The 13,939-nt window shown below is 28.3% G+C and overlaps 1 protein-coding gene across 1 annotated transcript; it reads left to right on the forward strand.

Annotated features, from left to right (window-relative positions):
• The first annotated feature begins 5,257 nt into the window (after positions 1 to 5,257).
• LOC127263458 (zinc finger protein CONSTANS-LIKE 16-like) lies at positions 5,258 to 6,867 on the forward strand. The gene is made up of 2 exons (XM_051292484.1): positions 5,258 to 6,351; positions 6,434 to 6,867. Exons 1-2 carry the CDS (start codon positions 5,347 to 5,349, stop codon positions 6,593 to 6,595), a joined length of 1,167 nt encoding a protein of 388 aa, XP_051148441.1. The 5' UTR covers positions 5,258 to 5,346; the 3' UTR covers positions 6,596 to 6,867.
• Positions 6,868 to 13,939: the final 7,072 nt, after the last annotated feature.

Consider the following 13,939-nt stretch of genomic DNA (forward strand, 5'->3'; position numbering starts at 1 on the left):
TTTATTTTTAAAAAATCAAACCAAACATATACTACTATTTTATATATTGCACTAAAAATATAAAATTTATATTCAAAATATTACATTAATATATTTTATCATATCAAATAAATATTTTAATTAAAAAATTTACTATTTAAAACCTAAAACTCATGTCTCAAACACAAAAAAGGTTTAAGTGTGTTTTGAGACTATATACTAGTAAAAATTTTAATTAAAATATTTTTAAATTATGATGTTTTAAATAAAAATATTTTTTTTAATGTAATATAAAAATAGAAATATATATTTAATTGTACTTTTTTAAAATGAAAAAAGAAAAATATTATTATAAATAAATAATAAATATATTCTTTTCAAACCACAATCAAATAATAAAATATAAAAGAACAGCTACTAACTATGATGAATGTGCTAACTACTAATATAATACCGAAAAATAGATCGTGTTTATATTACCTTTATATTTATTGAGTTTTATCTATAATTTTTTTTCCTAAAAGAAATTCAATTCAATTATTGTTTTATTTTAATAATATACAATTTCCTTGACAATAATTATTTTTACAATTTATTTTCTAGAATGCTCAGTGTGGAAAACAGGGCCAATATCGACCGTCACAAACATCAAAATCTAATATGTATTATTAAAAAAAGACAAAAAGAAATAAAATAAATAAATATCTACCCAAAAATCCATTTCAACTCAGACAAAATGAAATTTAGGTGAAATGAAAGTGTATTAATTTCAAAATTAAGATATATTCAATTAAATCTCAATTAATTTGATATTTTTTTTTAAAAAAATAATATTATATTTTTATTTGAATAGTAACGATTTTGACTTTATTTTAAATCAAAACCAAAGCACTTTGTGAAAATACGAGATTTGTTTGGTTTTGATTTAAAAATAATTTGTAATAATGTGTTAGATTTGAATTTTTATTTAATACTATTTTGATATGATAGTATATTTTTATTAAAAATACTATAAAATAATAAATATTGATTTCAATTTAAAATAAAAAAATTCCTTAATCAAATTCCGACACCTCCAGGTCTACCTGCCACACATAGTTCGTCTAACGTGACTTAACTTGTCAGACTTAATTTACAGGGTATTAGATTCGGCCGGAGTTTTACTCAATGCCCACTTTCGGGTAGCGATTGTGGATTCCCACGTTATAAATAATAATAATACAATCGAAAATATAACGATGGGTCTAAATGACCGAATTGTAAATTTTTGCTCAAATTATGAGTCTACATTCCAATGATAATAATCTTGCTGCAAGTAGTCATTGTGGTAATTATTATTATTATTATTATTATTATTATTATTATTATTATTATTATTTTAATTATCGATGGCATGATCAATAGTTAAACCATACTTTGGCAGTGAATAGCTGTGGTTTTGTTTTTGTACAAGAAAACTTGATTTTAACAAGAAACAATATTTCTTTTATTGAATCGAACAAAAAAATAGAACATAACAATGAAAATAAAATTCGGCTTAGCACCTAACACAACCTAGAATATATATCGGGTGTGTGAAAAAGAAAGATAGACACCAGCTTGGCCAAAAGCAACTTCTATTAACCGATTTAAGTCTCGTACACCAAACCCTAATCACAATCACTCGCATAATTAATTTTCACAGATAAAAGAAGAAATTAGCACACATCTCTAAATTTTACCTTATGAAACTCTAGCCAACAAATTAAGAGAAAAATCCTACCACAATATCCTCAATCGATTGCACAAATATATATATATATATGAAGGTAATCTTTTGTACCATAAAATAGAAAGAAAAGAAAAAAAATTATATTATGGGGCGACCAAAAGATCTTATCTATGTGAATTTTTTTACTGATGATTCGTGTATATTTACTTTATAATTCATATATTTATAGATAAATAAAATAATTTTTGATAATTGTTTGGTAATCTCGCAGTAATAAAATAAAACAACTACACAATCTAAAATTTTCATGATACGCAATCTACCTATTTTGACCGATTATATATATATATGTATGTATATTGTGTAGCAAATATAATTTTATGTCTAACCATCTTGATATTTTTAAAAACGGTGATTTTTTTTTTTTAACTTGATTAATATTTTAAGTAAGCATTTACTGCGATATTTTCTTAAATTTAATATACTCTTTTCGTTCGAGCTCTTTATGTCATGTTGTTTGAATATAAAGATTAAAAATAATAGTCTTATTTTCATAAAAAAACATATCACTATATAACTACCTTTATTTTTTCATTATTATTACACAATTATCGTTACCTTTTATACTAATACAGTTACAATGACAAAAATGTCTTTTACCTATACTTTTTACTCAAACCCAACACAACCAAAATTATAATTTTGGGACAGAGGGAGTATACAAATAAAGTAAGTAAAAAATAAAAAAGGTATATAAAAAATTAAACTCATATTTTAACAACTATTTAAGCAAAAATAACAAAATTAAAAAGAACATACGTTATATGTATTTTTTCTAAAAAAGTAATATAAATTTTTAGTTTGAACAGTAATTTTTAAAGATAATACTTCCTTCGTCTGTCCACTTACAATGTTTACGTACTTTTATTTTAGGACGTCCAATTACAAAGTTAACATTTTATTAAATGTCCTACTTTTTTTCACAAATACTCTAACTTTATGTCACATCATTATTTTTACACAAAAAATTAAGGGTAAAAATGTCATTACATTACTTTTAACTATTCACTATAATTAAAATACTATTATTTATTAAACACCGCCGCCAAAACTAAATATACACTTTGTAAGTAAACGAAAGGAGAATTATATAAAAAATAATTATGTTTTTATAAACTATTACAACTATTGCATAGTTCAAAAAAAAATAATAATAAATAAATAAACTAAACCCATCTCTTTTTACATATGAAAAAAGCCTAGTACGAATTATACACAATATCTAGTTTGTTTAAATAATGTTTTATCTGTTACACATAATTTGTTTATATTTTTTATTTTCGTCGTTTCACATAATTTATTTATATTTTCTATTTTCGTCGATCCACATAATTTGTCTTTTTTTTTATAAATATAATTATATATTTTAATTATATTTTAAATTTTAAATTTTAAAATTTTAAAATTTTAATTAAACTATTTAATTATTTTAATTTTAATGTATATTATCTTTATTATATAATAATTATTTTTATTAATATACTTTTTAATTATTAATAATTATATTTGATGTAAATTCTGGTATTTAAAATAACACACCCATTATTATATATGGAACAGAAATATTAAAGTAAATTAAAAGGTTAATATAATTGAATATTAGTAGTACAAATTAAGACATATTCTGATCCACAACTGTAGGGCCCACGGAAATCCCACTGACCAGACATCCACCCAATCACTATCCAGTTTCTCTCATCGTCTTTCCTCTTCAGCCAATAAGATAAGACCACGTGTCCTAGTGGGTCCCAGAAAATTCAAAAGTGTACCCCAGTTCACACAATCAAACCCTACGAAACATCGCACCATGATTTTATTTAATTATAATTTTATTTTAAACAGAAACGATATGATACTCTGTTATCAATAAATATACATAATTATTTTTATAAAAATTACATTAAAAATATTATTTAAATATAAAATTTAATTTCAACCCTAATTTTTTTTTTTTTTTATTGAAAAAATGTGTTTATCTTCTGTTTCTTTCTTTTTTTTTTAATACTCAACAAATTTGTTTGGTTTAGGTGCGTCTGTTTTGTAGTTTGGTTTAAAAGAAAAATTTTTGATAAGAGATATAAGAAATTGTATAAATAATATAAAAATAATAATATGTATAATATATTGTTTTTTTTTTTTTGGAAAATATGCTTGAATTTTTTTGCAAAAGAAGTTTGTATGATTATAATTTGAAATTGATTTAAAATGCAATATTTGTTTGAATTTATTTATAATATTTTGATATTATATTTTTTAAAAAAGTTATATATATTTTTATTAAAAATCGTGCAAAATAAATAATGTTGATTCAATTTGCAATCACAAACAAACAAACCCTTTATTTCTAGTTTTTATCTAAAATGATTTTATAAATTCTATTATAAAGAACAAAAGAAACATCTTGTATTTTAATAATATAGAAAAAAATAAAAATATTACACTACATTTTTGTATAAAATACTATAGGTTTATTTAGTTTTGATTTAATATTAAAATTTTAATTTAAATAATGTTTTAATATATATATTTTCAAAAAATTATATATTTTTTTACTTAATATATATATATTGAATAGTGATATTTGAATCTAAAACTCAAATTCTGTATCAGAAAATTTTTTAAATTTATTATTATTACCATCTTTCGAGCAACAAATTTAACAAAAATCCATAATACGTATTTATTCAAGAGAAAATATAAATATTCTTTCCGTCTTATTGAAAAGTTGACATTTTTCATTTTAGTTTGTCAAAATAAGATTACTATTTCTTAATTTAATAATTGTACTACTTACCTAACATAATAAATACTCTTATAACTTAAGTTATATTACACAAATATCATTACTTTTATATTACACAATATTAATAGGAGTATTTTCGTCTTTTTCACTGCAACTCATTATAATACTAATATTAAAAAATTTACATAAAAAAATAAACGATATCTTTGCACCGGGACGGAGGGAGTATTTAATTTAGTACTCCATTCATCCCACATTGGATGTCCATCTTACCGTAGAAATGAGAATTTAGGATAAATATAATTAGATAATTAATAATGTATTAGTAAAATTAATTATTTTATAATATAAATAATTATAAATTAAGATTAAGATAACTAATTGATTTTAAAAAAATAAGTTAAAAATTTTTAACGGGAAAATGAAATGGAAAAAACTACATACAATGTAGACAGAGTAAGTAGGACGGATGAATACTTAATTTAAAAATAAATATTTAATTTAATAGTAGAAAAAAATGGTGGTGAGCACTGATCAATCCAATTTTATTTTGGTTTTTTCTTAAAAAGCCGAAAATACAAATAACGTCGCACTTTGTAACAGTAAGCATCGTGAAGGTTCATGAAGCGAAACAGCTACTCTCATCTCAGCCGTTGGTTTTATAAAGAACGGTAGATAAATCCCCAGGCTCGCAAGTCCCGGGACCTCGCCCAATCTTCCACAAAATTATTGCACTGGAGTATGAAGAAATTAATGCTATAAACAACAAAAAAGGCAGAACCAGAACCCTGCTCTCGCATACTACACTAAACTATACTGCGATAACTGCAGATCCAAATCCAAATCCAAATCCATGGTTTCCGACAAGAACCTTAGCAACGCCGTCGGCGGGAAATCGGCCAGAGCTTGCGACAACTGTGTAAAGAGAAGAGCCCGCTGGTACTGCGCCGCCGACGATGCTTTTTTGTGCCAATCGTGTGATTCTTCTGTCCACTCCGCCAATCTGTTAGCTCGCCGGCACCACCGTGTCCGTATCAAGACGACGGCGGCGACGGAGACGGCGACGGCGAGATCTTCTTTTACTTCTTCTAACGACGAATCGAAAATTAGGCTGCAGGTTTCAGTGCCTTCCTGGGACAAGGGTTTCACCAGAAAAGCACGAACTCCGAGGAAGAAGAAGAAGAAGAGCTGTCGTGGCAGTAACAATGGCGAATTCGATTCGAGGATTGTCGATTGTTGTCGGCTTCCGGTGGTGCCTGAAATTGGGGGAGAATTCGATTTGGAAGAGGATCAGGTGTTTCTTAATTTTAGGGTTCCTGTGTTGGATTCGGGAAACGACGGCGTATTGGGAGATGGCAAAACGGCGTCGTGTGGTGATGAGGAGGAGACGAATCTCTTACAGAGGCTAATTCTGGATGCCGAGGAATATTCTTCGGCCGATGTGGAGAGCTTGCTGTCGAGAGGTCTTACAGATGAACTCCCCGAGGCTGTAATGGAAGGGATCGGGATTCGAATCGACTGCGAAAACGACGATGATGATCGGGTGAAAATTGAAAAAGAAATTGGGGATTATAATTATCAGGATAATGATAATGTGAAGGTCGCCATTAGAAGGGAATCTGCTGAGCTTCGGAATTTGGACAGTATTACTAATAATGATTCTACTACAACTACAGTATCCTGCGAAGAAAATAATAATAATAATAATAACAATAATAATAATAATAATAATAATAATAATAATAATAATGGTTTGGGGAAAATGTTCCTGAAGCTCGACTACGACGCCGTCGTTTCCGCCTGGGACCGCCGCCGATCGGAGCTGAATGCCGGTGGCTGCTGTCATGATATTTCGCCGGTAAAGACATAATTTTTATATATGGGTAATAATTAATTAATTATTACTGTAATTTGTTTAATTTTGTGGTGAATTAATTAAGGAAATGGCGGCGGGCGGCGGCGGAGGAAGGGAGGCTCGGGTGTGGAGGTACAGGGAGAAGCGGCGGAGGAGGTTGTTTGCGAAGAAAATAAGGTACGAGGTGCGAAAATTGAATGCGGATAAGAGGCCGAGGATGAAAGGCAGATTCGTCAAGAAGAGTTAATTAATTAATTTTAGTATTCTGCTAACTGCTATATATGGATACTGGACTATTAATTACTTAACTGATGTGACTGTGTGGAAGTAATATAAAAATAATAAATATATAATATATTAATTTTTTAAAAAATATATATATATATAAAATTATGGAAGAACATAGTATGTATATATATATATATATATATACATTGCTTTGAATAATATGTTGTCACCTGATTTATCTGAAGTAGCGTTATAACGGTTGCTATTGTTAGAATTTAATCGATAGACTTACATTTGGTTACAAGGATTTCATTTATTTTTTGGGGTTTGATCTTTAAATATAAATTATTATACTCACTCCGTCCCATAACTACATATTCGTTGGTTTTTTATATAAAATTTTAGAAATATTAGTATTATATTGGAATATAGTAGGAATAAAGTAGAAAAAACTAAAACAATCTATTAGTATTATGTGCTATAAAGGTAATGACATTTGTGTAATATATTGTAAGTTGTAAGGGTATTTGTAATGTTAGGTAAATAGTATAGTTACTAAATGAATAGTTTGTTATGAGACGGAAGGAGTATCAAAACGTAATAGAAATTAAAAAAAAAAAATTACAAAAATACTTTTATTAGTGTCTTATAATATAATAGAACGACATTTGTATAAAAAATTATACAAATATAAGAATATTTTTAATATGATGCAAAACGTAAATTATGACCCTTAGAGACGGACGGATGGAATAGGTTATAATAAACACTATTTGGATGTATAGAGTTATGATATAGTAACTACCAGATATTTATTTATTTGTTTTGAAAAGATTGATTCTTTCAAACTAATTCCAAGAAAAAAATTTAGAAAGCCTCGGAAAGGTATCCGAAGAAAAAACTTTGTCGCCATTCATTTGGATTCGAAAATTTTGAAGTTATTTTAAAGAGTTTGGATCATTCAAAACAAAAGAAATAATTTGTGAAGTTATTCCTTGCTTAGCCCCTCCTATCAGGCCTTTTTTTTCCGTCGGGCCTGGTTTGCAGGGTATTAGGTTCGGCCGGAACTTTACCCAATGGTAGCGGCTGCGAGTTCCTACATCATCCAAAAAAAAATAATTAAAATCCTTAATGAAAATCAACAGTGTACATAAAAATTCAAAATAAACATTATAAATTTAAATGTCAAATTCTAACAATTTCAAATAAAAACGGAAGGAGAACCATAAGAACGAGAGGAAAGAAATGAAAAAGCAAATTTATTTTAATGAAGTATATCTAATGCTAATGTTATTTATAATTCTTTCTATATAAATAAATAAATAAATAACTATTTATACATAATTAATACTTCCTTCATTATTGAATTATATTTTTTTTTTTTACCTTAATTCTAATAAAAATGTATAATAATTACTGTTATTTAAATTTATTTTTACTTTTTTGTCATCTAAATTTATTATCGTCCTTTTTTTTTAATAAAAAATACTATATTTTTATTAATATAAAAAATAAAAGTTTTTATTTTTACCTAATGCTACACCTATGAGTTTGTTCCATTTAAAATTAAGATTTGGGCCTTGAATCTTTCGAAATTGGCTACTGGTTAAGCATGGGCCCTTCTTAGCTTTATGCAAAAATTCTAAAATGGTTCTTTAATTTTGGAATTCTCAAATGTTCATGCATTTTTCTTATATATAAGTTTTTTGAATTTTTTTTTTAAAGTAATAAAAAATTAATATGTGATATAATTTTTTATGATAATTTTTTTAATTTTATTTTTCGCAATTTATATATTATTTTTAAGAAAAAAAATAGGCAGTTGTTGCAATTTTATTTATTTATTTATTTTTTAATGATAATAACTAATAACAATTTTTAAAAATATTTGTATAAAAATATTAAAACAATTTCACTTACAATGTATTTTAGTATACAATTTGTTGAATTTTGGTGGCAATTCCATGGGTTCAATTTATTTTGACGACTTCACACGTTCTTGAAGCAATTTTATTTTATATTTAAAACTTTTACATAGTTTACAGAATTTAATCTTGTTTGAAGCCAAAAGTACGAATTTTCAACTTGGATAAACAAAAAAATATTGAATTAGATATTTTTTTTATTATATTAAAATAACATTTAATTTCATACTTGAAACATCATACTAATACATATTTATATCATATTAAATTATTATTTCAATTAAAAAAAATTACTATTGAAAATAAAAATCTTACAAATACAAGCTATAAAATTTTATGTAACGAGAACCTTTATTCTTTTCAAAGTGACAGTGTTTGAAGTTTTAAAATTTTTTTAAAATAATAAAAAATAGTGTTTAATTTTGATATTTTATAAGAAAAAATAAATATTTGATTATATGTATAATTTTGAACAAAAATTATGTTGATGAATAATTAAAAATCTCAACAAGTTATTTAAAAAAGGTTTGTCGTTGTTTGAAATTAAATATTAATTTAAATTTTAGTTTAAATAGTAATTTTATGTAATATTTTTTTGCAAATAAATAAATATTTTTATTAAAAAATTATTCAGAATGAATATTGAAAATCACAATAGAACAACCTCTAAATCTACACCTTATTTTCACAAATATATAAATTAGATAATAATTGATATGAGTGTTGATTATGCATATATATATATATATATATATAGATATGTTAGGATTGTTTTAGATATTCAGTTTTAGATTGATTAGATTTATATTTAGATTTGATCTTATTCATAGATTAAAATATTTAGATTTGAGTTTATCGAGTCTGTTCTGTATTGCCTATATATAGACTCCTTATTTTGATGATCAATAAGACAATTTCATTATTTCCCCTAAAATTTCTAATATAGTATCAGAACATATTTTTCTCATGCCGTAGATATAGCCCACCAACCCGTGTTTCTCCGGATACATTCAACTTGGATTGTACCCGGAGGTCTTGTGATTTTGAGATCTGCGATCTGCATGTGAAATCTACTAAGATCTGTCTTCTATCTATCATATGTCGACTGTCTGTCTGTTGCCTGCGTGTGATTTGCCATCTGTCGTTGCCTGTCTGTTGCCTGGGTGCGATCTGCCATCTTTCTTACTTGTTTGTTGCCGGAAATCTATCTACGATCTGCCATATGTCCGCTGCTTATTTGTCTGCGACCTGCATATGAAATCTACTGAGATCTGTCTTCTATCTATCATATGTCGACTGTCTGTCTGTTGCCTGCGTGTGATTTGCCATATGTCGTTGCCAGTCTGTTGCCTGGGTGCGATCTGCCATCTTTCTTGCTTGTTTGTTGCCGAAAATCTATCTACGATCTGCCATATGTCCGCTGCTTATTTGTTGCCTGCGTGCGATTTGTTTGGTGTTACGATCTATCTTGTTTTCGGCTCCGGTGGAGTCATGTGGTTTTCGGCTCCGGTGGAGTCATGTCGTTTTCGGCTCCGGTGGAGTCATCTCGTTTTCAGCCATCTCGTTTTCGGCTCCGGTGGAGTAATGTCATTTTTTTTTGCTCCGATGGAGTCATGTGGTTTCAGGTTGTGGTGGAGTTATCTCGTTTTCGGCCATTTCGTTTTCGGCTCCGGTGGAGTCATCTCATTTTTAGCTCCAGTAGAGTCATCTCGTTTTTTGTTCCGGTGGAGTCATCTCGTTTTCGGCTCATGTGGAGAGTCATCTCATTTTCGGCTCCGGTGGAGAGTCATGTAGTTTTCGGCTCCGGTGGAGTCATCTTGTTTTCGGCTCCGGTAAAGTCATCTTATTTTTTGCTCCGGGGTGGAAAGTCATCTCGTTTTCGGCTTCGATAGAGAGTCAACTATTATTTTTATTTTTGTTTTTGTTTTGCGTCTATATTCAATTTTCTTATCAAACTCAAATTGGTTTCTGTTATACCACTTGAGTTTGAGGGGGATGTTGAGATATTTTAGATATTTGGTTTTAGATTTAGTAGATTTATATTTAGATTTGATCTTATTCATAGATTAGATTACTTAGATTTGAGTCTATCAAGTTTGTTTTGTACGATCTATATATAGACTCCTTATTTTGATGATCAATAACACAATCTCATTATTTTCCGCGAAAACGACATGACTCCAAGGGAGCCGAAAACGAGATGACTCTCCATCGGAGCCGAAAACAACATGACTCCACCTGAGCCGAAAACGAGATGAATCTCCACTGGAGCAAAAAACGAAATGACTCCACCGGAGCCGAAAAACGAGATGACGCTTCACCGGAGCCGAAAATGAGATTGCCAAAAACGAGATGACGCTCCACCGGAGCCGAAAACAAGATTGCCAAAAACGAGATGACTCCACCGGAGCTGAAAACAACATGACTCCACCGGAGCCGAAAATGAGATAACTCTCCACCAGAGTCGAAAACAGATAGATCACAACACCAAACAAATCGCACGCAGGCAACAGACAAACAACAGACATATGACAGATCGTAGACAGATTTTTGGCAACAAATAAGCAATGAAAGATGGCAGATCGCACGCAGACAACAGACATGCAATGGACATATGGTAGATAGCAGATAAATTTTATATTGCACGCAGACAACGAACATATGACAGATAGCATGATCTTAAAATCACAAGACCTCCAGGTACAATCTATGTTGAATGTTCCCGGAGAAACACAAGTTGGTAGACTATATCTACGGCATGAGAAAAATAGGCTCTGAGATCATCTCCAACCCACTGCATAATACAGTGGGTTGTACAATCACCCCCCCCCCCCCCCATTTTCGCAAATATGCACAGCGTTACTCCATTTTTGGAGTGAAGTTTTTGTGGTGTTTTTTTATATTTTTGTATTTTTTGGGTGTATTGTGTAATTTTAATTTTTTAGTAGATGATATATAATTTTATATTTTAAAAAGTTGTATGTGATTTTATTTTATTTTTAAAAAATAATATATAATTTTATTTTTTAAAAGTGATATAATTTTAGTTTTTGGAAAGTAATATATAATTTTATTTTTTTAAAAAATAATGTATAATTTTATTTTTTAAATTGATATATAATTTTACTGTTTGAAAAGTGATAGAATTTTTATTTTTTAAAAAATAATGTTTAATTTTATTTGTAATAGTTATTAATTATAAATGTTAATTTTTAAATATGAAAAGTTATATAAAATAATGTAAAAGATGAATATATAGAGAATATACTTTTTAGAGTAAAAATTGAAGTTTATGGTTGGAGTAAAATTATTGTTATTCAACTGCATTTTTACGGTAGCAACTGCAAAAATGGAGTGGAGGGTTGGAGATGGCTCATACCATATTAGAAATTTTGGGAGAAAATAATGAGATTGTGTATTGATCATTAAAATAAGGAGCCTATATATAGACCATACAAAACAGACTCGATAGACTCAAATCTAAATAATCTAATCTATGAATAAGATCAAATTTAGATATAAATCTACTAAATCTAAAACTCAATATCTAAAATATCTCAACTAACATAATAATTTTCTAACAGGCCAATCACCAATAAATAAAATAAATAAATAAATAAATAAATTCATCACTCAAATTGCCAATGGTATCCCATCAATAATAGAACATAATATTGCATTATATTATATATATAAAAGTATTTTTGTATAAAAATACTATACTCTCTCCGTTATTGAGAAAAAGATTTATTTATTTTTAATATGAATTTTAATGTGGTGTATATATATTTCTAAATAGCAATACAAAAAATAATTAAAAATAGTATGATTTTTTATTAAAAGATAAAATAGACTATTTCTCTTTATTAATTGTAAAATTTGACATTTAAAAAAAAAGAAAAAAAAACTATTGACTAGAGAATGATATGACTGTACATACCATAGTGGAGAAAGAGTAGAATAGAAACTGCACTGAATGTTCACTTACCTTATTTGGAAACATCAAGTAACTTTACACTAAGATCCAAAAGGTAAAAAAGTTATACACATATACACATGCACACTAATAATAATAATAATAATAATAATACTTCATCAAAATAATAATAATAATAATAATGTTAAAAAAAAAACCCTAAGAAATGCAAGCTGCTTTAAGCAATGCACAAAATGATAACTTTGTCTTAAATCAACCATTATAATATATGCTAGTATATAAATTAACAATACAAAGTCTATGTTAATATAAAATAAATAGCATATGAAAATAGTTCAATTTAATCTCATCATATTAACTGTTCATCATCATCATCGTGACAAGAGATGGAGATTCTGAGGCAATTCATTTTTGATTGGATTTGCAATCTTCTTTCAAGTCTACTGCTCAACGCACCAAACAACTTTGCCCAATTTGTGAAACTAATTTTACACTTTTACTTATGTTAAATTCAGAAATTCTGCAGATCTCAGATAAACGAATGAAATTACCAAAATACCCACGGTTTGCCCCGGCGCCGGCGCTCCAAAATCGTGGGTATTTTGGACAAGAATCTAACGGAACAATCCCATCCCTACTCAAGGAAACAAATGATCAAATGAATATATAGTAATATAATTAATTAATTGTGGAGAGGATCTGGGCAGCTCGGAATTGTTCTTTCATAGCCAAGAAATGTACCGTTGTGATTGTCGGAAATCCTGAGATCCACCTGACTCTCGGTCTGGTTTTTTGGCGGCGCCGCCGCCGGAAATGTCCTGATTGCGACGGCGACCTGGATTGAGAGTGACATGATTATCAGAAGCGCCGCCGCCGCCTGAGATGATGAATGTGGCGGCGGCTGTAATGGCCTTTCTCTGCAGGAATACGACATCGGCGCTTTTGATTGAGGCTGTTCACTTCTCTCCGGTGAGTTTTCCGGCGACGGAATTTTTGTTGGTGCTTCTTTCTGATTGGTGTGGGCTTTCAGTATATCAGTTGGGAGAATATTTAATTTGTTAGAGAGAGAAAGAGAGAGAGTTTTGACAGGGAGTTAATTTTCTTTACCGTATGTAAGTTTTGGAGCTCCAAGGATTACCTACAACAGATGAATCATCACCGTTGATTTGAATAATGAATGGCTTAGATTGAGCTGGCGTGGAAGGCCTGGACCGTTGGGTGATATTGCAACACGTAGAACTTGTAAGATATTTGACCGCATGTTAAGACAATAGTCGTTAGCACGGGGTGAACTGGGTGTGTTTCTTGGGAGGTTTGAATTATAACTTGGAATTTGAATATTAAATATTTTGTATTTGAATAACTGTATGATATGAAATAAATAGGTGTTTGATGTGATATTTTGAATATAAAATTATTTTTTAATAAAATATAAAAAATAAAAAATAAATATTTGATTTAATGTTTTTCTTTAAAAAAAATTAAATGAAAAATAAAAATT

The sequence above is a fragment of the Andrographis paniculata genome, unplaced genomic scaffold (assembly GCF_009805555.1).
Source record: "Andrographis paniculata isolate CXL003 unplaced genomic scaffold, ASM980555v1 Contig69END, whole genome shotgun sequence".
NCBI classification, from domain to species: domain Eukaryota; kingdom Viridiplantae; phylum Streptophyta; class Magnoliopsida; order Lamiales; family Acanthaceae; genus Andrographis; species Andrographis paniculata.